The sequence below is a fragment of the Mirounga leonina genome, unplaced genomic scaffold (genome assembly GCF_011800145.1).
Source record: "Mirounga leonina isolate KUSES-001 unplaced genomic scaffold, KU_Mleo_1.0 Mir_170, whole genome shotgun sequence".
Classification (NCBI taxonomy): domain Eukaryota; kingdom Metazoa; phylum Chordata; class Mammalia; order Carnivora; family Phocidae; genus Mirounga; species Mirounga leonina.
The window spans coordinates 23,219,354-23,246,283 of NW_023270433.1; the positions used below are offsets into that span (position 1 = coordinate 23,219,354).

Consider the following 26,930-nt stretch of genomic DNA (forward strand, 5'->3'; position numbering starts at 1 on the left):
GGGGGCTCAGTCGTTAAGCGTCTGCCTTCGGCTCAGGTCATGATCCCAGGGTCCTGGGATCGAACCCCACATCGGGCTCCCTGCTCAGCGGGAAGCCTGCTTCTGCCTCTCCCACTCCCCCTGCGGGGGGAGAATGTGTGTCCCGTGACCTTCTTTCATTCTTGCAGTAGTCCCCATTTTTACTGGCGGGGCATCAGAGGTGGAGAGCGGTTAGTGGCTTTGCCCAGGTCGCACGGACTGTGGATGGTAGAGGGCGGGTCCCGGCCCTCCTGTGTCTGAGCCGTTTCCGCCTCCCTCCGCACCCTTCGCGGCCAGGACCCTGGCGGCAGAGTTCACGGACAACGGAGTGTCGTTTGGCCGGCAGATTCTCGGAAGGCAGGCGTGCTGTGTCAGCATACGTGTCCCAGGCTTTGCTCAGGCCGCTTCTAGTCCAGTAACAGTGAGGAGGGACACTGGCCCCCAGGCCCGGTCTCAGGAAAACCTTATCATCGTCCGGTTTCTTCCTCCCGCGCTTGATGATGTTAGTAGTGTCGCTGAGACAGGACTAAACCCAGGGCTCTGTTGCCCCACTTTGGCCCGTGCGTACAGGGGAAGGGTGGTTCGTAGGAAGGAGTTCTCGTCCCAGACTGCCCCTCTAGCCTCGCCAGCCCCCCAGTTTCAGGGTGAGCGCTTGGTCACAGGTCAGTGGTGGCCTTGGGAGCCCAGCCCTCATCTTCGCTGGGTGATTATTTCCAGAGCAGAATCTTCATTTGTGACTTTGCCCGAGGTACCGAGTAGCTGCACACCCTGCCCCAGACCACCCTGGTGATTTCAGGGTGCCGTCCACGTCAGAGTTGCAAATGAAAGGCCTCGGTCAGGTGAGGAAGTGTTCACCAGGTCCCCTCCCTCTGTCAGGCAGCGTCTCGTACAGCCCTCCCACGGCCCCTCTGAGCTTGCATCTGTATGGACAGGAAAGTTTCATCCACTTCTGCAAGCCCATCGGGGTCCCTCCGGAAAGGTGGGCTCTGGGATTGGAAAGGTTGCTGGGTACTTAGTGAGTTGCTACGACTGGAGGGGTTCAGACATATGCTGATTCATCAGTTGGTGGGATTTGTTGTGTTGAACCGTGGTTCTCAAGGTGTGTGCCTGGATCAGCTGCATCCGCATCACCTGGGAACTTAGAAATGCACACTCTCAGGCCTTATTCCAGACCTATGGCATCAGAATCTTGGGGGATGGGGTTCAACAGTGTGTGTTTTAGCGAGCCCTCTGGGTGATCCTGATGCACATGCAAGTTCAAAAGCCAGTGGTGCAGATCCCGTGCTTTCTGAATTACCCTGTGTGCCAGTCACCTGGGCTTCTAGTGAAAAGGCAGGTTTGGCTTCAGTAGGTCTGGGGCGGAGCCTGAGATTGGGCACCGTAAGCAAACTCCCGGTGATGCTGACGCTTTGGGTAGTAGCAGGGCATTAGAGAAACCTCTGGAGGATTCCTTTACGTCCTAGGAGCTGCTCCCTGAGCTGTAGGGGTGGGGTCCAGAGTGGGCAGAGTGGATTTTCTCGTTTGTGTCTTGGAGGCCTGAGGCCCCCCTGTGTCCTCGGGCCCTTCATTCTGGGGGTGCTTGGTGAGAGTCAGTAGCGTGCAGGACGCCTCGGGCTTTTTGCTGGGACTGCTCACGTGGTTGTTCCTCTTCTGCGCTAGCGTCTTCCTCCTGATTCTGGCTGACTTGCCGCAGTTGCTCCTGCAGCCTTGTCACCCCCTCCCCCCTTCCCTCCCCTCCTCCTGCCTCACTCCTTCCCTCTCCCTCCCGGCATATTTTCCCCCAGATTGTACATGTACTGAATTCTTGATTGGTTCTCTCCAGCACTGCAGCCTCGGCCTTAGCGAGAGCCTGCTTAAATGGATGTTTCAGAGCAGGTCCTTATTCCCTGCAGTTGCCTTTTATTGCAGATCTGGGCTCTACCACTTCACGGGGGAAATATAATCTGGGCTTCCTCGGGTAGGGGAAACAGTCGAGAGAAAGGCAGTCATAACTGAGATAATGGTGTTTTGCCCAATGGGGAGGGCACGAGGATGATTCTCAGATTCTGGATGTATGTGTGGGCTCCAGGTGGGAGTTCAGCCCTCCTGAAAGGAGGGGCTCCTCCACGTGGGGGTACCTGTGCTTTATAATTGTGCAAACTGCCTCTGGACCTGGCTGCAGCAATCACCGAAAGCATTCACCGTCTCCTGTTTTCTTCCCTTTTATGAACCTCGCAGCGGAGCTGGGGGAGTGCGAGCTTCCAGAACACACGCCAGAGCTTGTGTCTGAGTTTCGGTTCATTCCAAATCAGACAGAAGCGATGGAATTTGATATCTTCCAGAGATGGAAAGAGTGCAGGTACCGAGATGCTACCATCTCGCATTCTGATGTGTTTCTTTCGTGATCCGTAAGCATGTGTCAGACTCTGATGTGCCGGTAGAGTTGCTCTGGTTGAAGACCACAAAACTGCCGCTCCCAGCTCTTCACTTCTTGCCCATGCCTCTCAGTCCTGTGTTTCCAAAGGCCCCCACGACCCCGGTCTTTCCTGAGATACTGGGATACACAGGCAGGACTGCACCACACTCCCATTGCTCTCTGAATTACAGAGCCTGGTCCCGATGGGCTCGTTCCTGCCGGGGACACTGCTGCTCACCTGGCCTCCTAGAGAGAGCAAGGAGGCTCTGCCTTGGTGTGTTCCTCCACACCCGGTTCTCTGTCCGTGACCCGAATCTTCTAGAGTAAACCCTTTAGAGGGTGGCCCTGTTGTCCCTTACAGGGACACTCGTATTTGAGACCGCGTGTTGTACAGTGTTCTATTTCAGGACATGTGGTCACCGCAGCTAGATCCAGCCTTGTTGTTTATGTCGAGGCTCTCCCCTCCTTCTCCTCGGGGTCTCCCTAGGCGGACAGTTTCATGCCTTTCTGCCCTCCCAGCCCACCTTCCCAAACACCTGCTCCAAGTCAGTCTTGGGCTCAGAAACAGAGCCTAGTTTCCTCCTGTCCCTCCATCCTTTGAAGGGGCCTCATGACTTTTTTTGGAACTGGAAGGTGACGCTAGCCCACTCTCGTACCACGTGGAAACAGGAGAGGAAGGTGTGGCCGTGGCATCGCGGTGCCACACCCCGCCCACGCCCGCCATCCACTCTGCAGCCTGTCCTCGTTAGCAGCCATTGGTGTGGCTTTCCAGCCTTTTTACCTGCCGTGGACTTGACCACGTCCACGCATAAAAAATTGTTGCCTTCCCTGCTCACATTATAAGCGCTGCTGTCTGTCATCTTTCTAATCAGGGAACAATCTGTCCATGGGAGTCTTTTCCTGTTCATCCTAATCGGTGTCCCTCATTCTCTTAATCGCTGCAGAGCATCCCCTAGTGTGGCTGTGCCCTTCAGAATCCTGTGGGTGTACGAGCTGCAGTTTACATGTGTTTCCATTGGTTTTTCTAAGGGGAAAGAGCCCTGCCCAGGCGGAACTGTCCTATCTGAATAAAGCGAAGTGGCTGGAAATGTATGGGGTAGACATGCACGTTGTCAGGGTAAGAACTGTGTGCGGTTAAGTCACGGGGTCTCTCGGGGCGTACTGTGACTGGGCCACGTGTAAACAGTGTGCGAACAAAGTAACGTGGCGAGGAAACTGTTTTGCATTCTGCTCTGTGACGACCTGTTAGAACCTTCTACCGATTGTCACTTCGTTTATTTGTAGGGAAGAGATGGCTGTGAATATTCTCTTGGACTGACCCCGACAGGCATATTAATCTTTGAAGGAGCTAACAAAATAGGCTTATTCTTTTGGTAATTTAGTTTTGTCTAATATTAAAAATGTCTTTTCCTATTTTGTGGTGGAATTATATGTGATGGATGATTATTGAGGGATATTGGCAACACCCAGATTTGCTTTAAAAAAAAAAAAAAAAAAAGACACACCGTACTCTTGCATTTGCGGGTGTTTCGCAGTGGCCGTGAGACTTCTGGATAAATCACACTTGAATGATTGAATGATTTCTTTAGCAAATCTAAACTTAAAAAAAAAAGTGAAAAGGGAACTGCTGTTTGTGTAGCCAGCCTTCCTGCCGATTGCACTTTTAAGATGTTTTCTCTCTGACCAGGCCTAAGATTACCAAAATGGATTTTAAGAAGAGCAAATTGACACTGGTGGTGGTAGAGGATGATGATCAGGTAAGCCTTGCCCCTGGTATTCCCTCTTCGCTGCAAGTAATGCTGCTTTGAGGTCACGGGCCTCCACTGAGCCGAGCACCTTGTGCTTTGCCTGTCAGGGACGGGAACAGGAACATACGTTCGTATTCCGGCTGGACAGCGCCAGAACCTGCAAGCACCTCTGGAAGTGTGCGGTGGAGCATCACGCCTTCTTCCGACTGCGGATGCCAGGAAATAGCAAATCGAACAGATCAGACTTTATCCGGCTGGGGTCTCGCTTCAGATTCAGGTGGGCACTGGTTTTCATGACGTGGCTACCCCGTTTCGAAGGAGGGCAGCAGGGACGTTTCTCATGAACAGAGCAATAAATGGATCTATCTCCGGAGGCTTGAGTCGGACATCCCGTCCCTGCTTCTTTCTTGAGATCTAACCTTCGTTTGAGTCCCTGAAGCTCTTTTAGCCTCCATGTCCTTGTGGATAAAAAGGGGCTAATAACAAAATTGTAAATCACCGACATGTAGCTGGAAGTGTGCCGTTTTACTAAAGCAGTAGACACTAGCCACATGTGGCCGTAAGATTAGTTAATATTAAATGAATTTTTTTTAAAGTTACTTATTTGAGAGAGGGAGCATGTGTGTGTGCGATTTGGGGCGGGGCAGAGGGAGAGAACCCCCAAGCAGACTCCCTGCTGAGTGCAGAGCCCGACTCAGGGCTCCATCTCACGACCCATGAGATCATGACCTGAGCCGAAATCAAGAGTCAGATGCTCAACCACCCGAGCTACCCTGGTGCCCCAAGATTAATATTAAATAAATATTTAATTTAAGTCTGGGTGGCTCAGTCGGTTAAGCATCTGACTTCGGCTCAGGTCATGATCTCAGGGTCCTGGGATCGAGCCCTGTCTCAGGCTCCCTGCTCGGCGGGGAGTCTACTTTTCCCTCTCCCTCTGCTGCGCCACCCCCCGCCCCCGCTTGTGCTCTCTCTCTGTCTCAAATAAATAAATAAGTGCAATCTTTAAAATGTAGTTCCTCTGTCTCACCAACCACACTTTAAGTGCTCAGTGCACGTGAGGTAGACAGACATAGAACACAAACTGTGCTAGAGCTTTTCATGAACCAGTGTGCAGTCCTCGCAGCAGACTTAATGTCATAGGTCCTCTGATTATCCCCATGAGATAAGGAAACTAGGGCTGAGGGGTTGCATAATCTGCCCAGAGTCATGCCAGTTAAGTGGTAGAGCTGAAATTCAACCCCAGACAATCTGGGTCTTATATTTTAACCACTACTCTATTGCCTTTCATGTGCCAACGTCCAGAAATTTGGTGATGATTAAGAATGAGAGCAGATGTCCTTGTGTGTGCAAGTGACCCAGGGTGGGCTCAGTAAATATTTGAATCTGAAAAGACCCCGAAAACATGAAGAATTTAATTTTTCATGTGTTTTTACTTATGATTGTTAAGACCGTGTCTTTCAAAATACATAAAAACTCCCTGGGGGCTTATTTTAAAAATGAGGAATTATGACCTCATCCGAGACCCTTGTAATCAGAATCAATGGGGTGCATGCATATGTGCGTTCATGAGTAAGGCCTGGGAACGTGCATTTTAAATGCCTTCCCAGGGTTGGTTTCTGAGGCTTGTTTACAGATCTTGAATCGCGGTTATAAGCCTTAAAACCTCACCTGGTTTCATAACCTCTACCCACACATGGCATGTCCTTGAACTCTGTTGAATATGCCAAAAAATGTGCTCATTTCAGATTTATCTACTGTGTGAGGAAGTGGCTTTTGGGATGGTTGCCAAGGCGGGCTTTTCCATCCTGGGAGGAAACTCCCCCAGGATTTGGCCAGCCCAGGCTCTCTTCTGCTTCTTGAAGAGAAGCAGAAGAAGGAAGGGGAGGTTGGAGACAAGGATGCCCCTTGGAGGCACTTAGAGCGGATAGCAAGTGGCCCCTTCTGTGTGAGAAATCATCAACCGAGCGTGGCTGGAATACAGCAGCTCGGATAAAAACAGTGCATGTCCTGGAAACGGCAGAAGGCCACACGGTGGTTGAAACCCAGAAAGCCTTGGTGAAAGAAGTCAGGTTTCCCTTGGCATAGTAAGGAAGGCCAAGGTTTACTTAAGTGGTCATTGATAACAGCATTTTAGAAGAGATAAATGTCTACGTAATGTGTGTTATGAAAGGTTATTTTATTTGTGAATCGTCGTTCTCTCTCAGTCAGATGTTCCGAGTACTTGGACCTGCTTGGTTTGTGGAGCCAAGTGGCTGGTACCTAAATTGCAGGCTTTGTCTTTTGGTGGAAATATCTGCCCCTATAATATGGCTTGGATTTGGCAAAGCTTTGATTTCCCAGTGCAAGGCCAAATTTAGAGTGTGTCTTCACCAAACGAGTTCACGATAAGCTGAAATTTACATTGGAGCTCTTGGAAATAGAAGTGCTTCCAAATACGCCTCATGTACTGATACTCTGATATCGGTAACATGCAATGAAATATTTACTTTCCAGTGGGCGGACAGAGTATCAGGCCACACATGGCACCAGGTTACGAAGAACCAGCACCTTCGAGCGGAAGCCTAGTAAACGCTATCCATCCCGGAGACATTCGACATTCAAAGGTAGGGTGTTGTTCATTCTGCCTGGAATTTTATATTACGGTTTAGTGGGTTAAGCCCTGAGGAGCTTGGTAAAGCAGTTCTTAAAGGAACTTTCTGCCATTCGGCTCTGTCATTCCAAAGAATCCCAACAGGAGGGATTCTCTGGAGGGGAATCAGGCCACTTTTGCTGTCCACTGTCTTTAGTTTTTCCCATTGTATGTGTTCGTTTTCTTCTCCCTCTTTTTCATACTTCTTTTCTTGTGCCTCTTTGCTTCTGTTGGACCTGGGACCTTAGGAATATCATAGGTTACCACGTTTCTTGTCCGTGGAAGAGATTGCTGTGTCTTGGAGGGAAAAACAGTCCTTTCTCTCCTCCATCTTACAATTTCAAATGGGGACTTTAGTCTCATGCTAACCAGGATTCTGTCCACATAAGAGCAGATCCAGAACCTTTAAATCCTGGACTCAGGTCCCGCGGTCCATCCAAACACACGCTGCCCCTGAATTTAGCCTGCCCTTCCCCCGCCTCTCCAGAGCCCCCTGAGCCTTGTCTGTCAGTTACTAATGTGGTCTCACGCCTGTCTGAGGCCGGGTTCCCAATACAGGACCAGTCAGTGAATGAGCAAGCAGCTCGTTTAAACCCAGCCTCCACATCCTACCTCCTAGCTCTCCTCTGTCCACGCTTGATTGTTCCTCCCTTCGGGGCACCTAGTTTAGCATTGAATTGTGGGCTCGTTCATGGCACGGCCTCTGTACTCCCAACCCCCCAGGCCCTCTCCTATATATCACTTACTCCTAGTGGCCATTCCATAGATTTTCCTTGTATAACTCGGGACTTAGCAGGCCTTTATGGGACCCACACCTATACTCGCCCCCCTTCTAGAATCTTTAACCTTGTGTTCCCCACTGTTTCCTGCCTTTTTGAACCAATGGTGCATACCATGGCAGCCAGAAGCTCTCTAAAGTCATTCTTGGCTGCCCTAATGGAGAAAAAATGGCCAGAGCCCAGGAAATGTGGCCTCACCTTCAAGAAAGCCCAGAGGGTGAGAGGACTGGGGCATGCCCAGAGAAGAATGACGGTGGATGAAGGTGATTGATTGCAGGAACTGGGGGTAACAAGTGATGTGGTGGGGGAGAGAGGGAGGGCTGTGTTGCCTCCCTGTCAGGCCTTATGCCTGCTGTGGTCCATTGGGTCAGCGTTGTCCAGAAACACTCCAAATAAGGAAGAACTTCCTCATGGTGTTGTCCAAAGATAGAGCCATCTCAAGACCTTGCTGAGCTCCCAGGCCCTGGAGGCGTGCACAGGCACAAAGGGAAAGAGCCCTTGGCGTAGCCACTGCAGAGGGAGGAAGTGGCCTTTGACTTGACCCTTGCCCCCATGGGTGGCTTTGGGGCTCTTGCAGACCACGGCTTCTCTGATTCTCCTCTACTTTCCTTCCCAGTCTCTATCCTCTTTTCCCTCTTGTTTTACTGGCATTTTCTTCAGCCAGAGTTCTGACATCCCTGTGAAGCTTTTGATGATTTTTCCATGCTGCACCCTTTACAAACCGAAGTGGAGTCTAGATAAAGGACCTCTAGCTCTGTCCATGGTCCCTTCCACAGACACACACTCCTGCTCCAGCCAGAAATGTCTGTCCCAAGCTCCCCAGTGCAATCCGGCTCGTAGTTCAGCCTTTCTCATCCCGTTATGCTGTCTTTGATTTGACACACCTCTCTGTCTCTTTGTCAAGACTGTGAGCTCCTTGACAGCAAGAATTGTTTCTGATCTCTGCATCTGAGATCCTGGCCCCAGGCACGTGTTCAGCATTCTCTGGGTGAATTGGAGGGGTTGGCCCAGGGGAAAGGAGACTTTTCCTCCAGAAAGGAGAAGTAGCTAAGGTGAAGATTCTGCCTCCTGGGGTCAGGACCCTTCTGAGATCACAGAACTCTCCACCCTGGTCATTGTCATCGCGTGGTAAACAGTGACAGCTCTCTAAGATGACACACCTTTCTGTTTTTCCTTTAAAGCAAGCAACCCGGTGATAGCGGCTCAGTTCTGGTAAGTGCCCCCAGACTCTGGGTACAGCTCTTCTCTCTAATTATTGTCTTTATTTGCAATGTTGACTTTTTCCTTAATACAGTTAAACCACAGAGTGAGTCACCTGATGATTTTTCCCCCCTTTTCCTGCTGCCCGCCTGTACCATCCTCCTGGTTTTCAGTAAGAACACAATAGAATGTTCTGGGACGTTTGTTTTTTTTTTTTTCTTTTTTAAAACGCAGCTGCTTTGTTGGCATAGCTTTGTGCTTTGTTTGTGACAACAGTGGGCTTTAGATAAAGGTGAGGGGAAGGTATACACCGCACTGGTGGTATTTCCGGCAGTGATGGGGAAGCAAGGCCGAGCTCCAGAGCAAAAGCTCTGTGAGAGCAAATGCTGAATCTGCTCGGTGACGGGCACGCTTTATAGTCGTACAGCATAGATGCCCTTGACTAAAACACCTTTACTGAACGTCGTGCAGACAAAAGAACACGTCACAAGGCGGAAGCTCCCAGCCCAGGTGTGAGCAAACTTTTCCTGTAAAGTGCCAGATCGTAAATACTTTGGACCTGGGAGGCCGTGCTCTCTCTTTCCTGGCGGCTCAGCTCTGTCTCGGGCACACAAAAGCAGCTGAGACGGTGTGTCAGTGAAAGAACACAGCTGTGTTCCAATAAAACTTTCCTCGTAAATGCAGGTGGGCCAGGGCCGGCCCACGGGGTGTGATTTGCTGGCCCCTTCCCCAGCCCGGGTGTTCTTGATCTTTGCTGTACATGGAATCTCCTGGTGAGCCTTGAGAGCCCCTCCTCAGCCAGGCCACGCCCCAGGCTAATTGCATCCAGCTCAGAGAGGGTGGACCCAGGCATCTGGTTTTTTAAAGCGCCTAGGTGATTCTAGTGGGTGGCCCAGGTGAGAAGCACCATCCCACTCGCATGGACCTCCTTTTCTCTCTCGGAAACAACTGTTTGCACATGTGAGCTATGGCTGAGATGGACAGCCGTCATGCTAGAGAATCACAGGCTGTATTGTTTTGGCCCTGGTGTCCAAGCTCCAGCCACTGGTAGCCCATTTTAGTTGGCTCCTGGATCTTGCCAGGCACAGGTCTCAGGCTGCTGGGAAGATCTTAGAGGTGAGCACAGCTTGACTGTGGGAGGTATTCCAGAGAGGTGGCAGGGCCCGGCCTGGGGGTGGAGTGGGTAGCCAATGTCCTGGTGGGTGATGAGGATGCAGGCCAAGGGACCAGGAGGCCTCCTGCCTCGCCCCCAGCCTTGCTTTCATCCAGCTCTGGGGCTTTAGGCCTTCCTTCTGGGCCTCCACGGAACACAGGGAGGTTGGGCTAGATCAGTGTTGGTCCGCACTTCTTAGCCTCTGATGTTCACCTCCTGGAAGAATCCTGACCTGGAAGCCCAGCTTTGAGCACAGACGAAAATAGAGCTGCTCTGGGTGAAGCCAGGCAGGGAGGAGAAGGCCGGCGCCTGCCTGTTCTTCTGCCCCCTCCCCACCATGCAGCCCAAGACACCTGGCAGGGCCCCAGGGTGCTAGAGAACATGACCAGCCTCTGTGTCACACAGCTGTCTCTGATTCCAAACTCCGCCCACAGTGCCTTTCTGCTGGGGGGCCAGCAGCTGACTCTTGTGTCTGGGTTCACGTCTCGGCACCTAAAGAAGGGGCTCCAGAGTCCTATCGAACTGCCGTGCATCATACTCTGCCCCCTGAGGGAGGGAGGTGGTTGCAGGGTTACTTCATGGCTTCCTTGCAGGCCCACAGGCATGCCCGTCTCTAGGATCCCCATGGCAGGTAGCCTGCCCAAAGTAGTCGCACCTTTCTGCACCTGTCAGCGTGTCTTGCTTTGAATTCTCAAGGGCTTGTGAGTTAAAACATGTCTTTCCTTTGCTTTCTAAGGACGTGATTGTTTTGTTTGTTTTTCTCTAATAAAATTATATTTTCCTTTTAGCATCTAGTGGAAATTATATATATTGGGAACCAAAACAAACTAAAAAAAAAGGGTCCACTGGGGAGGGGGGGAGCCACAGCAAATATACCCTTTAGGAACAAATGAACTAATAACCACTGTTCACAGCTCTTCAGTTTGCCCTTCACAGCCTGTGGGATCCCGGAGTGAGTAGGATTGCTGTGGGAGCCAGGGATGAAATTGTGCTCTGGGCTGCAGAGGTGATACCAGAAAAATAGCACCTTGCAAAACACTTACCCTTCCTGGTGAAATCCAGCTGGAGGTGAATCTGGCCCAGAGCCTGGCTCTGCGCAATGGCCCTCTCTGAAAACTGGAATGCAGAGCCATTTAGACCCCAAGCTAGACTCATAACAATGAAATGTTTCTCTCATTGTCAGGGAAGCAATAAACCTTGATGTCAGGCACACCACCCTAGCAACGTAGCCCAGCGATTGCACTGTGTTTGTGCTTTTCCTGCCAACCTTGCGTATGAAACACGTTGGTTGCATTTTACGCATGAAGCTGGCGTTCTCTGCCCATATATATAAATATACCTGTATAAATAAATATATATATATCTTTTTTTTTTTTTTTTTTTACCAGAATAGTTATACTTAAGAGTCCATCAAACTAGAATCAGGCATGAGGAGACCGGAACCCTTTCTCAGACCCTCAGGGGGCCCGCTTGGCTTTGTGGAAAGTACATGGGCTTTGGGATCGAGCAGATGTCCCTTCCAGTGCTGGCCCTGCCACGGTCTAGCTGGCTGGCCCTGAACAGGTTTCCTCACTTCTCTGTTAGGCAACCTTGCCTTTATCTGTAAAATGAGGTGGTACCAGTTATTGACGTCATAGCCTTGTTGTGTGGGTTAAATAGCAACAGATAGGAGGTTCCCAGTACAGAGCCTTATATGGAATGAGCGTTCCAGAGCCGTGGCCAGATCACAGCCCTGTTGATAGCAGCAGGACCCAGCACGGTAGATGCTGAGGAGAGGCTGAGCTCTCCCTGCAGCTGGAGAAAGCTCTGAGTGGCTGGAGCTGCCCTGGGGCCACCCAGCAATGCCAGTGCAGACCTGGGAGGGGAGCTCATGACATCGCGAGCAGGATTCTGGAATACTGCCTTCATGTTTCTATCTGTGAGCTCGAAAGTGACGACCAGAAGTTGCTGTTTGGTTGCCTTGTTTATATGTTCATTTAAACAGCTAATAACCAAAAAGAAACGGCATTTGTGAAAGTTCCTAACAGTGTTGGTAGGATTTGCTGATGATGGTTAAATAAATCACTAATAATGCCGCTTTACAACCTGTTACATTACAGTTTTTCCCTTCTTTTCTTTAGCTCTAAAACAAATCCCGAAGTCCATAATTACCAGGTGAGATACTGCTTTTAAAGATTTTCATTAACACTTAAAGTTTCAAAATTTTCTGCATTCAAGCAGTCATTATGCTTATAGCCAAATTTTGAAGAAACAATAACAAAACATTTTTTTGTGGGTGGGTGGGAGAGGGGTGGTTTTTGTTTTTTGAGAAAACAGTAAGAGGAGAGCCTTGTTCCATGACCCCTGGTCCCTTCTGGTCATTTCAGCTGGGCCTATTTTTTCTTAACATTGTTAGCTGGCAAACAGCAGGGACATATATTTAAGTTTCTGGGTGGTCAAATACAACCTCTTAGGGGCACTCAAGTGAGGCCGTGTTTTGTCAGTGTGTTCTCGGCCTCAAGAACGTTGAGTCCCTTGAGATGTGCCTCCGGGAAGAGATGTCTTAGTCACATGTTTGGGAGATGGTGAACCCTTCATTCCCCTTCTTGGATCTTACAGTGCCCATCCAGGTGTCAAAAGTACTGAGAAGGGGCGCCTGGGTGGCTCAGTCGTTAAGCGTCTGCCTTCAGCTCAGGTCATGATCCCAGGGTCCTGGGATCGAGCCCCGCATCGGGCTCCCTGCTCTGCAGAAGGCCTGCTTCTCCCTCTCCCACTCCCCCTGCTTGTGTTCCCTCTCTCACTGTCTCTCTCTCTGTCAAATAAATAAATAAAATCTTAAAAAAAAAAAAGTACTGAGAAATCCTGCCAAAAAAGACACTTTTTTTTTAAGCCATTGTTTCCCCAAATCATTTGACGATAGAACAATCCCTCCCCCCTTTAAAAAAAAAAACCAAAAAACTAGCCTCACCTCACTGCCTGCTGGGTTTTTGGATAGTGTATCTGTTAATATCAGTGGAGCATTGGTTTCTAGAACCTTCTTTATAGAGCATTGTACCAGGCCTGTTGAGCCTGCAGAAGAAGCACAGAGAAGTTTCCCTGGCTGGTGTTCTGCTCTTCTACCGGGTGGCCAAGCAGGGCCCCCACCCCCTGCCTGCCCACCCACCCATACCTGGGGGTGGCTCTTGCTGGTCATTCATGGTCTTCTACAACCTGGCTCCAACATGCCTTTCTACATTTATTCCCCCCTCCTCCCAGCTCCTTATCACACATCATGTGTTCAGCTCCCAGAGAAGCACATAATCGTGGCCCCATAATTTCTTCCCACTGTTCCTTTGTCCATGTTTCTCTGCCTGAAATTCCCTTACCTGTCTGCACATTAAAATACCCTCCAGAGCCTCCTCAGAAGTCACCTCCTCCACGGAGCCTTCTCTGATCCTCCTGATTGATAATCACTGACACCAGTGGTCCTCAATCTTGCAGCTGCACATCTGGCAGGCTTTAAAAACATAACCAGTGCTCGGGCCTCACCCGGGACTGATTGAATCAGAAGCTCTGAGCATGGGTCTGGGTATCAGACACCTTCTGAGCACCTATGGTGGTTCTAATGAGCAGCCGGGGGGAGGGGCGCCCCCTGCACTGACAGTGTGTCCCTCACTAGGTTTGTGCTTAGAGGCAGCATCCGTGTCTGATGACCTCCTCGCTTGGGCCATTTTTCTTGTGCTGGGTGGGTTCTATCCAAGGACACTACTCTCCTCTCACCAGTCTGGTTTTGAATGTCACGAGTAAGAAGCTACTCCATAAGGGGTTTTCCTGGGAGCATTATTTTAGTTAGTGTCCTTCTTGATCTTTTGTTACTGTAGATATTAATTCCTTAGATGGGGGTGGGATCCCAATGTACATGATCTTGACTAGGTCTCCAAAGTATGTTTCAGAAGAATTTTGTGATATCATCTTCTGTACGTGAAATCATCTTCACAACGTGCAGAACTTGGACATGACTTCTGAGTTTGGGGGAATAACATGTAAAAAGTGCTTTGAACCTGGTAGGGGAACAGCCAGGTTTCCCAATCTCGTTGCCTTCTTTAGGTTCTTGAATCTTGTCAGTCATAGGTTGGCTTTTTGGTTTGGAGGGATTTTCAGATGTGAGAGGCTGGCTGTGGGGGAAGGGAAGAGCTGTGGATGGGTGGTCCCTGCTTGAAGACATGAAAAAATATGAAAATGAAGTAAAGCCTTCCCTGCCCAGAGTGAACATGGAAACAGTTGTCCATTGAACTCCAGGCACAAAAACTGTTACCTAGACGTTGTTCTTCTCATAACATCTTTGGCAACCCCTGGTCTTCTACCCCTTGCCAAGCCTTAGAGGTTCTGTGTTGCTCTATCAAGGTTTGGAAGTGAATTGACCAGGAAGAGAACGTCCTGAGAAGTGGGCTGATCTAGGTAAGCGTCTGAGTTCTGAGAAGGGTTTTCAGGAGGATGGCCTTGCATTGTCCATCTTTCTGCGAGCTCAGCCAGCTGCAAAGAAGGATAGATTGCTGTGGTTTTGATAAGGACACTGTTGGCGTTTGGGGAGGGACAGTTCTTCATTGTGGGACTGTCCCGAGAGTTACAGGATGTTTAGCTTACCTCTTTCTCCCCGGTAGTTAAAGGTAATCCTGTCGTGATCGTGACAAACAAAAGTGCACATATGTATTTCCAATTGTCCCCAGGGGGACAAAACTGCCCTGGTGAGAGCCATTTGGGTTAACACTAAAAAATGCTCCTTGACAGCTTTAGGGTGTGAATAAATTACCAAAGGAGACAAAGGAAGTTTTGGGAATATCCTTCCAGGTCTTGATGGATGAGGTACCCACCTTGCACTAATGAATCTGATTTGATTGTGTTTGAAAACAGGGAATAGAATAGGAGGTCCATTTCTCTCCTAGATTATTCCCTTCTGTTGGAGATCCAACTGGTGGAGCCTCATTTGGGGCCTGGCTGTATGACCAAAACACTTGAAGCATTCAGCTTTGGGCAAACCACCTAAACTCTGGGTCTCTGTCTCCCTGAGAGAGGTCCGCTCTCAGATTCGGCTCCTGAGATCTTTTCTCTGGATCCTTTTCCTCTAGCATGTCTTTTTAGGGGCTGTACACCTTGCTTGCTGACAGGTATCTTTGAAAGAGAGAGGCCACTAGAAGACAGAATAGGCAGGGAGGGAGGGCATCTTTGGTTCCTGAAAATGGAATGAACAGAATTACTGAGAATTTTCCATAGTACAGAACAGGTTTGTGCTTATCAACCAAAACAGCAGGGAAAGGAGAAGAAGGGGAAGAAATAATTAAAAGAATAATGGTGGCAAGACGATAGTGACTTAAAAGTCAGCAGGGTCTAATGTGCCACACAGAAAGTTAGCCTTGAGAAGCCCCCTTGGCTTCTGGCCATGTCTGGGGCCACTGCCTTCTGCAGGCCAGAGGTGAACAGACGGCCCTACTACCCAGCTAGGCCTGCCTTGTCTTCACCTCTGGTCCTTTTGTGAGTCACCAGTCTGGATCTGTTTTCCCATCTTTCAACGGACAAATTCCTTCCCTCCCTCCCTCCCTCCCTCCCTCCCTCCCTCCCTCCCTCCCTCCCTTCCTTCCTTCCTTCCTTCCTTCCTTCCTTCCTTCCATCCATCCATCAGGATAATAAGTGCTCTGGGTGGTTTGGGGTTTTGTTTATTTTTGATGGCAACCGGGTGGGGGGTGAGGTTTGGTACTGGGTTTTGGATCATATTTTAGAAAAATATTCTTGCTGCTTAAACAAGGGAGAAAGAGACCGCCCACAGTCCTGTTGCCTTGGTGTCCCTGTCCAGTTCTCTTGCATTTGCAGAAGCCACTCTGAGGCACGGTTGTTGTCATTCTCAGCGATGACGAAAATCGTTTCTGAACTTAACCATTCGCCTCCTATCTTGGGTGTCTTCCGTCTGTTCCCTTGAGGGAGATGGATATTGCCTGTCCTGGGGGTTCTAGGGGACCCTTTCTGGGCAGATGCCTTCCCCATCCCCCCACCCTTTGTCATGGGGGAAACGTGATCCTCCTGGGAAGCCACCTCCCAGCCAGGGTTTCGTTAGAGCCTTTCCATTCACAGCCCTGGGCCCCTCAGCTAGATGCCAGTAAAAGGGAAAGTAAATGAAGGCCATTGAAATCAAAAGGTCATCAAATAATCAAGTTTGGTATTTCATTTCTAGCCTCAGTACCATCCCAATATCCACCCCAGCCAGCCTCGGTGGCACCCTCACTCTCCAAATGTAAGGTAAGTGCTTGAGCTCACAGAGCTGTACTTTCTCGAAAGTTCTCCCTTTGGAAAAACTCGAATTCTACCTACTTGGGAATCAAAAGTCTGCATCAGAAACAGCTGTTAAGGGTTGCCGTGTCATGGCAGAGATTAATAATTTGCCAAGCAAAGGAAGCCAGTGATGAGTCTGGATTTACCAAAGTTATGCTTTTTGAAATAAAAATGAATTGGGTTTTGTTTTTTGGGGTTTTTTTTAGGCATTCTAACCTCAGATATTTTTGGTTTGGTTTTGTGTTAGAAATGTTACTTAAAATTTCTAAGTAACATTTTCCTGTCCCAAGAATTCTGTTACTAAAAATGTGCCTCAAGCTTGGGGATTTTTGTTGTGGGTTTTTTGAAAGGACGTTTTTTTCAGGGTTCGACTGGGGGGTTGTTTTTTGTGTGTGACAGTAGATCTTTTTTCTAAACCCAGGGGTCAGTAAACTTTCTCTGTTACGAGCCAGATAACGAGTCTTTTCAGCTTTGTGGTCTCTGTCACAACTGCTCAGCTCTGCGGTTGTAACTCCGAAGCAGCCAGAGAGAACCCAAAAATGAATGGGCGAGGCTGCATTCCAAAAAAACTTATTTACGAAAATAAGTGGGTGGGATCTAGCCCCGTAGGGCTGTTTTCTCACCTCTGCCCTAACCCACCACAATCCTTTCCAAGTAAACTGGCACCTGCCTTGCTGGGTTTTTCATCAGGCTTGAGAGTTTTGATGCCAGCTTTGTAAAGGCAAACGTTCCTTTGCAGATTTGAATTTTAGATCAGTCTTAATTGGTGTTTGTGTGTGAGGCTCTTTCTGTTGGTGAATTCACTTTGCATAAAGTTATTTCTTGGTGAGGTTGCTAGCCTTGCTGCTTGAGAAAGTATGGAGAGAATGGAGTGATGAAAATAAATCCATGTGGAGCAAGGCAAAAGAGAGCAATTCGTTCTTGATGGTTCTTGCCACTTTTGTTGGGAGACCTTGGAGGAGGATCGCAGTGCAGTTTTATCAACAACACTTGATACTCGGGTAACTTTTTAAAGCTAGTCAGCCCAGCAGAGTAATAACTCTAAATGTTTCTGTATTGCAAAGGCAGTTTCTTTTCCAGACAGAAGAAAACAGAAGAGATTTCTAGAAATGCTATTTTTATTGACCTTATTTTTATAGAATTTTAGACTTTTTAGTGCCTGTTTTACCACCTTAGTTTCCTTCTGAGGCGCAACCTTGCCCAGCAGTTTGCAAAGGGGATTCTGTGGGAGGCCACAAAAGGGTCCTTTCTGGGGGTATTGGCCTGCCCTGCGAGCTCGCTGATGCCCATTCTTTGCCCCACCCCAACCCTGCTGGATCAGTGTCTGGGGGTAGGGCCCAGCACTCTGTGTTTTATCAGGCTCTCCAAAGTTAGAGAAGACTGAGATACCTATCCCAGGAAAAGAGAGTTCCTTGGCCCAGCACTCTTGGCAACTCTGCCTAAGGCATTCACAGCGCCCGTTAGCAATGCGCTGACAGCGCTGAACGGTGCCTGGCCAAGGACCCCTTGTCACCTGACTTTCCTCAGACTGACTTGCTCAGCAAGGTGCCCTTTGAGAAATGATGGTATGGCCGTGGAGCGGGCTTCTCTTGACATGGACGTTGATAGATAACCTGCATTCTGAATTTTTAAAAAAATACCTTAGAAAACCCATTCGTTTCCATCTGTAAGCCATCCCCATTGATACGGCTCATGGTTTCTCCTGCCCACCTCCCTCATACTTGTGTTGTTTCACTCACATTTCTGAATTTTCTTTCATCCCTCCCGCTAACCATTCACTCTGCCAACAAAACAGGCCATGCTTTCAGGATGACAGGCCACCGCACTGGGAAAAGTCGGCCAGTGGAGGTGGCAGCCATTTCGATTATGTCCACGACCAGAACCAGAAGAACTTAGGAGGAATGCAAAGTATGGTGTATCGAGATAAACTCATGACTGCACTTTGAGAGACTGAAGCATCTCACCTCCATTCACCATCACAATGTCCTTACATCCCACGAAAAGTGTCTTGGCATCACATAGACGTGTTTGCACAAGTGTCTTTGCGGAAAAGTTCTGAGAAGTGTTCCTGGCATCCATATAAATATTTGCAAACAACCACAATCACTAGTCGTAATTTACTGTTGACTGCATTCTCAATAAAATGAAGGTAGTTAAAAGGCTCAGGAATCATTTTAACATTCTGATTTTAAAATTGGAGTAAAAGTCTGTGTTGATCGTATTGCTATGTACTTGATATTTCTTTATTTAATGAACGGGACCAAATAACACCAGGAGAACATGGGAAGATAGCTCTGCAGAGAGCATTGCACAGTCCTGGGGTGAGGAGGAGGCTGCTGGGGCCCAGCCCCGGCCACTGTCAGAGGGTGGACAAGCCCTTTTCCTCTGGTGGCCTCCTTTGCCCCATCTGAAAAGAGTGGGTTAGACAAAATGATCGCCAAGCTCCTTCCAGCTCTACAATTCTGTGATCTATGAAAAGTTAATATTTTCAGTCTGAGGATCTAACATTCCAACGAAATTTCTCAGAGGGAAAACTGCAAAATCCCCTTCTCTAACAGAGGGTTACCCCTTTCAGAAGCTGAATAAAGTATATAACTGGGTAGGTGGGACATGTGTATGGGGAGGCTCTGAATTTCCTATCTTAAAGCAGTCTGGCCACTTTGAATCTTAGCAGATTTACTAATCACAAATTGCATTGCATCCGTTTGCTCAAGTACGAGAATGATTTTTTAAATTATTGATTGGTGCTGCTAACTTGCGTGATTTCAGAAGACATGATTATGAATACACTGTCAGAATTTATAGAACTTGAGGCTTGGACTTCACTCTTTAAAAAAGTAACATGCAATCCAAGATCCATTTATGGCTCAAATTAAAGTATATAGGATTTTAATAAAGTTGTGCCAAAGCATCCCATAGAATAGGATGGGGTGGGTGTCATGCAGTCATTTCGTAGTTCCAGCTAATCAGTGTGTTGTGTTTGAGGGTAGAACTTGTACTGAAATATTTATTTCCCCCCATTTCGAGCCACGAGGCAAACATTTTTTTTCTCTTGATAGACTTGAGATATTTTTCGCTAGTATTTTTGTGAAAACAATTCTTAAACGCCATTTCCATATGTGTAATTGTAATTTGGCCCATTTTTTAAAAAATGTAGTGACATCTCTTGAGATATTTTATTGCTAAAATCTGATCTATTTTTGGTTGCCACAAAAATCTGTCCAGAGGGAGGGACTCAGCTACACGCCCTGCACAGTAGAGTCAGTCACCTATAAACTTTTCCTAAGATATCTGTTTACAGGTGTTTTCTGTTTTAGCAGATGTTTTGATCCTCAGTGTTTGTGCTGCATACAAATAAATGTGTTCCGAAACTTTTAATCTTACTGATACATTTTTACCAATGTGTTTCCAAGGAATAAAGATTATTCTTGCTTTTTTGGACTCCCATCTTCATTTTATGTTGCGCAGAAGTATCGTTTGCGGATGACCTAGATAACGGGACAGTGAGCTTTTGGAAGTCTGAAGGTGAGCATTCAGTTAGGTGAGATGGAGCAAGTTCATCTTAGAATGAAGCTACTCTGGGGAAGAGTGGCTGTGGTAGGCACCCTGGCTGAAGCTTTTCTTCATCTGGTGCATCTGTGGTGAAGGTTCTAGTCACTGGTCACAGGGGCTGAGCAGAGTGAAGTGGTGGCAGAGTAGGTTTCCCCCATTACCATCCTGTGCTGCAGGTGGGTGTTTGTCCCAGCTGCTGTTGCTGTTCCTGGTGGAAAGACGTCCAAGCCTGTGTCTGTGGCCTCCTGGAGAGTGTATATACATGGATACCCTCTAATAAATACCTTTCTGTTTAAAATAACTTGAGTGGATTCAGTCATCTGCAACCAAGGAGTCGAACAGGATGCATACTTATGTCCTCCAAGATGTTAAATGACGTGTCCACTTTTCATCCCTCAGCTTAGTGGGCCTCTCTCTACTGCATTTGATGGTGGTGGTCACTCATTCATGGCTTCTTGAAACTCTGTGCACTTGGTTTCTGTGACATCTGGCTCTCTAGCTCTTTGACTTTTTCCTCAGTCTTTTTAACAGCCTCATCCTTCCGTCTTCCTATTAAATGTTGGTGTTTTCCAGGGGTCCTTCCTCTGCCCGCTGCCTTTCTCACCATCACAGTTGATCCTGGGCCTTCTTCTGGCACCATTTTATGGCTGTTGACCATGAAGTCATTATCGCTAACCCAGACTACTCCCACTGCTCCTGTGAGTTTTTAGACTGACATTTCAACCCATGTATCCCATGTACACCTCAAACTCATGTCAGAAAGCAAATTCATCATCTTTTCCTGGAGAACAAAGAAGAGACTTCCACCTGATTCTCTACCCGCAAGAAGAATGTATGCACACTCCATCCGTAGCTCTTCCCCCTATTGCCCCCCCACATCCAGGCAGTCCCCAGGCCTGCTCAGCTCCCGACCTTGTCAACCCTGACCTTGGAGCGGCATCTTCTTTCTGCCTCAGGGGTGCTCTTCCTGGTCTCCTTGACTCCAGGCTCCTGCAGAGCTCATTGTCCTCACAGTCATTCTGATGATCGACATCTGCCGGGGTTCTCCAGCACCCGTAGGGTGAGGTCCAAGGCCTTCTCTATGGAATCCCTTTGCTGTCTGCTTCCGTTCTATTGCTCTAGCCTATTTTGCCCCATTTCTTACCCTCCTGTTTAAATTTCTACACCACCAAGCTGCTTGTCATTCCGGCGTGCACCATATTCTGCTGTTGCTCCTGTCTTTGCTTTGCAAACACTGTTCCTTCTGCCCAGAATGCTCTGACTCCCATCCCCTTTGCCCAACTCTTGCTCACCCCTTATGCCTCTGCTCAGACGTGGTCTTCTCCCCAGGACTCCTACCACCCCCATCTCTGCAAACTGGGTCAGTTTCTGTGTTCTGCTCTGTGCCTGCCCCTCAGCCCTGCTGTATCAACATTTCATTCACTACTTTACATTAAAACTGCCTCTTTTGTTCATCTCATCCTGGAACCTGCACGCTCCTTAAGTATGAACTTTGTCCCGTATCTGCCTTTGTTCCCCAGTGCCTGATAGATAGCAGGTGCTCCGTGAATGTCTGTTCAGCAAATGAGTGACTCCACATTCATTCTAACAGAGATGTCTAACCAGGGGCGCCTGGGTGGCTCAGTCAGTTAAGTGTCTACCTTTGGCTCAAGTCATGATCGAGCCCTGCGTCAGGCTCCCTGCTCAGTGGGGAGCCTGCTTCTTCTCCCTCTGCCTCTCCCTCTGTTTATGCTCTCTCTCTGTCAAATGAATAAATAAAATCTTTAAAAAAAAAAAAAAGAAAGAAATGTCTAGCGAGATAACAGGAAGTACGTCATCTCTCAGCTGGTCTGAAGGTATCTGAACAGCTGTACCTAGTCTAGGGCGTTGCCTTTTGAATAGGACATTGACCATCAGCTATGTTCTGGCTTCAGCTTCATCTTCTGAATATGACCCGGTGTGTCTGCGGTGTTCTCATTCGAAGCGTCAGTGTCATGATATGCGTTGTTACTACAGGGCAGATGATACTGGAGAGCTGCTGGAAACCCCAGTAGGTCGACATAGATCCGCAGTAACATGCAGGGACTGTTAGCCAGATGTGTGCTCCCAGCACTGCGCATGTCACTTCACCTGATCTTCCCGGCCGCTCTGTGTGGTGGGGGGCGTCCTCTTTGCTCACATGGGGAAGCTCAGGCTTCGGGTTTAACTAAGCAGCTTGCACATCGTCACACGGGCAGTTCTGACTCCCAGCCCGTGTTCTCAGCCCCTGAGCTCTGATGTTTCTCACCGACAACCATCTCACCATTTGGGACCCTGTCGATCTATATATATATATATATATCTCCATGAGACTATTACTAGATTATGTAGAAGAGTTCACTACCCCGAGATCTGGATACTAACTAGAAAGCCACTCACCACCACCAGCGTCCCTATCCCTGCACACCAGTGGCCTACTGACCTTGTCCATCACCAGTGAGCTAGTAACCCTGTTACCCTTCCCAGGGGTCCAGTAACCCCTAACACCTTACCACCCCTCCTCCTGCAATCTAGAACCTGCATTCATTCAATAACCCCCTTTACAAAGGAGCAGAGATTGAGCATTATTTTCTTCTTAGTGAACCACTCCTTATTTGAGGCGATCCACTGCTTCCATACCCAGAGTTCCCAAACTAGTCATTTCTTCTGGAGTTATTACCTGCCTGCACAGCCAAGCTCGAGACTCCATAATTAACAGAACTAGCTTTTTGCATTTTTGAAACTCCCCGGTACTTACCGGTCTTGGATCATCTCTTATTTTTCTGTGGTTCCCTCAGAATATCAAACAGTGAACTGACAGTGTGGTCAGATTGATGTAATTCATACGGACTGAAAGACTTGAAATTATGCCAGGTGATTATCTTGACCTTCAAAAACCTCTTGCCTGTTTCATTTCTTGGTCTACCATTTCCACTGAAAATGGTTCTCCTTAACAGCAAAGATGAAGGAATTGGACAGTGTGGGAGTACTGCCTTTTTTTTTTTTTTTTTTTTTTTTTCCCGTTAATATGGCCCCCTCCTTCCAGGTCAGTAACTCCAGCCTCCTGGGTCCTGGTCTGAACACAACTAATAATAGATCCTTTTTATTGCCCTTGAGTTTCTAGCTTTTAACTAGTCCTTTAAGATCTGAGCTCATCAAAGAACTCCCCGAGCAGCCATATTGATCCTTTGGATCAATATTCCCCAAACTCGGCTCTAAGTCAATTCCCTGACTGTACTGAATCTTCCAAAAGGACCAGGTAAATACCCTAAATAGGCTTAAGGATGATTTCCCTGTGCTATTTCCCTCCAGGAGGCAACCGACAAATGCGGAGGCAAGGCATAACGGGGCAGAGAGAGGGAGAACACAAACTGCTGTTAAGGAAAGAGTCCCTTTGCACATGAAAAATAGCACATTTTTAAGAAGACCCAGGGGTATCTAAAAGGTGAAACTAATGTGAAATTGACATTCAGCTGAGCCTCAGCAAAAGAAATCTTAATTCTGCAAATTGGCCAACTTCCCCAAAATTAGGGAGCCCAAGAATTACTTGGACAGCTTATTAAAAATGGAAATTGCTAGGCTCTATTTAAGGCTCTATTTAACTAGGGGATAATGCCATGGGGATGGTGAGACCTAAGGAACCTTCATTTGAAGTCTCCAGGCGAGTCCGTGATGGACAAGTGTAGGACCTCCCCTTGGAAAAGCACAGCTACCTATCTGGTTTGCCCTTGTTTTATGGTTCAATTTTAATTAATTTAGAGGCCAACTCTTTTTTTTTTTTTAAGTAGGCATGATATCAAAAAGTAAATGGATACATCATAATAAGTAGCTAGATATGTCTACTCAGCATAGTTTTGCACTTGCTTAGGTTCATAGTGAAGCAGAAGAATGCAAAAATTCTAGGGTTTCTTTACGTGGCTTTAATTTCATCATGAGCCCCCTCTCCCAAGTCTGTCAGACTGAATCTGTCATTGTTCTGCTCTCAAGTCGGAAGCAAGGGGCTAGAGAACTGTATCCACTGAAGAAGATGACCTGGACACTCCAGCATAAGGACCCATGCCAAGATGAGAACCCATCGTGGGGAAGAAGCAGAAGCTTGCAGAAGCAAAATGGCAGGATATTGCCCGCTGATGAGAGAGACTGCAGGTCCGGTGTGGAGTGTTGATTTTGTTGGGGGCAAGAGCCCTGCAGTTTTCCCACGAGGTGAAATGTTCATGCTCTGGAGTCTTGCACGCTTTGAATCCCAACTTTGCCACTTACTGCCATGTGACCTTTGTCCAGTTTCTTCTCTGTGCCTCCTTTTCCTCGTCCCCGAATGGAATTAAAGGACATTATGTATGGAAGGTGTTTTGCACCATGTTCGATGCTGGTTGGCAGCAGTTTTTGGTGGTTTTTGAGATTTAAGGCCTTAGCAGTCCACGTGGTGAGAGGTCAAAGAAGTTCAAAGTTGTAGTCAAGGAATGGTCTATGTTAAAGGTTGCTGGCTTGAGGTGTATGGTCTAAGTTTAGCAATAGAAAGGGGTGCTTGGCTCCAAGAGAAAGATCAGATGGAAGAGAGTTAACACAATACCTAAAGACACATCTCCGAAACTCTAACAAGCAAAGAGCAGAAACGCCGTGGGGATCTTTTGAGATGGGATAAAAAGAAAGAAAGATGATATTCCTGTCTGAGAATACGAGGGGCTAACTGTCCAGGTGGAATGTGGACAATGCTTTCCCATCTGCTGACGGCAAAACTGGAGGAAGAAGGAACTGGTGAGACCACTGAGAATGCATTCTGTGGGTACAATGGGGACCCAAAAGTTGGGAGAACTGAAACAGCATATGCTCCGTTCCCAACTTGTCTAGCTTAGGATTTCATCTTCCACAAAGCAGAGGAAGCTTTTAACAACTAGGAGACTAAGTAGAAAATCAGTAATAAAGGGAACTGCTGTGCTTTTTCACTTATTTTAGTAGGTAATACAGTGGTAAAAATCCAGACAAAAATGTCAAAAAAGTTACTTTTCCTTTCCACCTTTTTATTCCCTAGTTCCCTAATTCTCCCCAGAGGCAAACATTGCTAGCGTTTCATCGTGTCAATCTAGAGCTGTTCCACATATAAACAAGCATGTGTATGTATTTACCCAGTCAGTATCGGTGGTCATTTAGGCTGCCCCAAATCTCGAAAATTACAATTTTCCTGCCGTCCTTCTACGTTGTTTATGCACTTGAGTAAATTCATCTGTAGATAAACTCCCTGGGAATAGGAGCTCTGGCTAAAAAGGTATGTGCATACTTAATTTGGACATTACCTAATGAAATTTCACTCTAAAGATATTCTACCTGATTACACTTTTCTCCCCCGGGCCTCCCACCCCACCAGGGATTTGACAGGGCCTCCGATCCCACAGGGAGCAAGCTCATAGCCTTAACTAAGTCTTTTAAACCTTTGTTAGTCTGATGGGTAAAAATCAGAATTTCCGTTTTAATTGTATTTCTCTAGAAGCAAGGTTGTACACCGTTGCATCTTTCTGAACACCGTTTGTTATTTGTTTTCTCTGAACCGTCTGGAACCTCCGCTCTTACTCCATGCTCTTTATTAAAGACCAGACTGATGAAGTAAAATTAATCATGCCATTGTAGCCTTTTTAATAGCAGAGGAAGGGAAGGATGGGAGGAGTTGATATTTACCAGACATTTTTTGGAAGCAGATTTCCAGAAGCTCAGGTAACAATCAGCACGATCCGATGCCCTGGAGACCCGAAGGAAGAATACGGACAGCATCAAAATAGCCAGAGTAAAGAACTTGATTTCTAACACCCATCCTTCCTTTCCTGTTTGGGAGTTTGTTGGAGAACTTTCCACTCCAGCTTCTTTTTTTTTTTAAAGATTTTATTTATTTATTTGAGAGAGAGAATGAGAGAGAGCGAGTACATGAGAGGGGGGAGGGTCAGAGGGAGAAGCAGACTCCCTGCCGAGCAGGGAGCCCGATGCGGGACTCGATCCCGGGACTCCAGGATCATGACCTGAGCCGAAGGCAGTCGCTTAACCAACTGAGCCACCCAGGCGCCCTCGCTCCAGCTTCTTAAACACCCACTCAGACATTGTGAATTTCCCTGGTGCACTGACCAGGGAAGCAAGGATTTACTTGTAGTCACAAAGTCCTAATTTATCAGGTATAAAATCCCACTGTACCCCATTACTTGCCCTCAGTTTTATTGGAGGAAAGGCTACAGAATTTAAAATACCCAAACCGCTGTAGTCTGGGCGGTCCGCTAAACAGGGTTAGAATAATTAGAGGAACATCCCCGTAGGCTGGTGTTGTAAGAAAGCCACAGAACCTACCTAATCATCCCCTCCTGAATTGTGAATGGCTTAAACATCACTTTCTGCAGCGGAAACCTCAAAAGCAAGAGGTGTTGCCATGCTTACGGCTCCGTCAGCTGCATTCCACGGCTGAATAATGGATGCTATATCTATATTCAAGGCAATTAAACGGGCCCTTAAAATTATGCCCAGTGTATAGCCTCAGAGGCTAACTAAGGATGTTTGCGAGAGAAGCTTCTGGAAAACCTACAAGAATTGTGGAACAGAGAAAGGATCATTTGAGGAGATTTTAAAACACAAAAACCAAAATAGATGAATCCTCATCTGTATCACCTCAGGAACACATACCCAGTGTTCAGCTCCATCTCCTGCTCATACTGGTATCTTGTGCAATTAGAGTGTCTAAAACCTGCCCTTAACAGGGCATGCATTTTCTTCGTCTAGCTTGAACTTCATTCTGGAATGAATAATAGTTTAATTCCATTCATCCTGGTGAGTTGGATGGTGTCTGCAGAGTGGAAGAATAACACTCAGCTCATGCCCAAGTCAGCCATGGCTCTTTTCTGGTGCAAAGACTGGGTCCTTGGACCTTATTCTGCACAGCTAGTAGCTACACGTTCGTGGTGATCATTTTTTTGTCTTGCTGTTCCTTGAGGCCTCCCATATGATACTGTTTGGGGATGCATTTAAAGCAGTGGTGAGGGGCGAGTTAACGGTTAATACCATTATCCACCTGAAAGACAAAAATCTTCATTTAAAGCAAAAAGTGGGCATCGGAATGCAGAAATGAGAGGCCAAAAAAATCCCTAGGAAACCAAGAAGGGAAAGCGCTGTCAGATTTATTACAAGTGAATGCTGTAAAAGAAAACTATAT

The 26,930-nt window shown here is 47.6% G+C and overlaps 1 protein-coding gene across 1 annotated transcript in view; it reads left to right on the forward strand.

Moving 5' to 3' along the window:
- Positions 1-20,683, forward strand: part of EPB41L4B (erythrocyte membrane protein band 4.1 like 4B) — a gene marked incomplete at its 5' end in the record, with an annotated part of 74,202 nt that extends 53,519 nt beyond the window's left edge. The window contains 10 exons of the mRNA XM_035016603.1: positions 2,236-2,356; positions 3,443-3,530; positions 3,698-3,786; positions 4,101-4,170; positions 4,269-4,438; positions 6,655-6,764; positions 8,751-8,781; positions 12,043-12,076; positions 16,104-16,168; positions 17,997-20,683. Coding sequence (XP_034872494.1) covers positions 2,236-2,356; positions 3,443-3,530; positions 3,698-3,786; positions 4,101-4,170; positions 4,269-4,438; positions 6,655-6,764; positions 8,751-8,781; positions 12,043-12,076; positions 16,104-16,168; positions 17,997-18,147 — 929 coding nt within the window. The remainder of the gene's footprint in view (positions 1-2,235; positions 2,357-3,442; positions 3,531-3,697; positions 3,787-4,100; positions 4,171-4,268; positions 4,439-6,654; positions 6,765-8,750; positions 8,782-12,042; positions 12,077-16,103; positions 16,169-17,996) is intronic.
- Between the last annotated feature and the right edge of the window lie 6,247 nt (positions 20,684-26,930).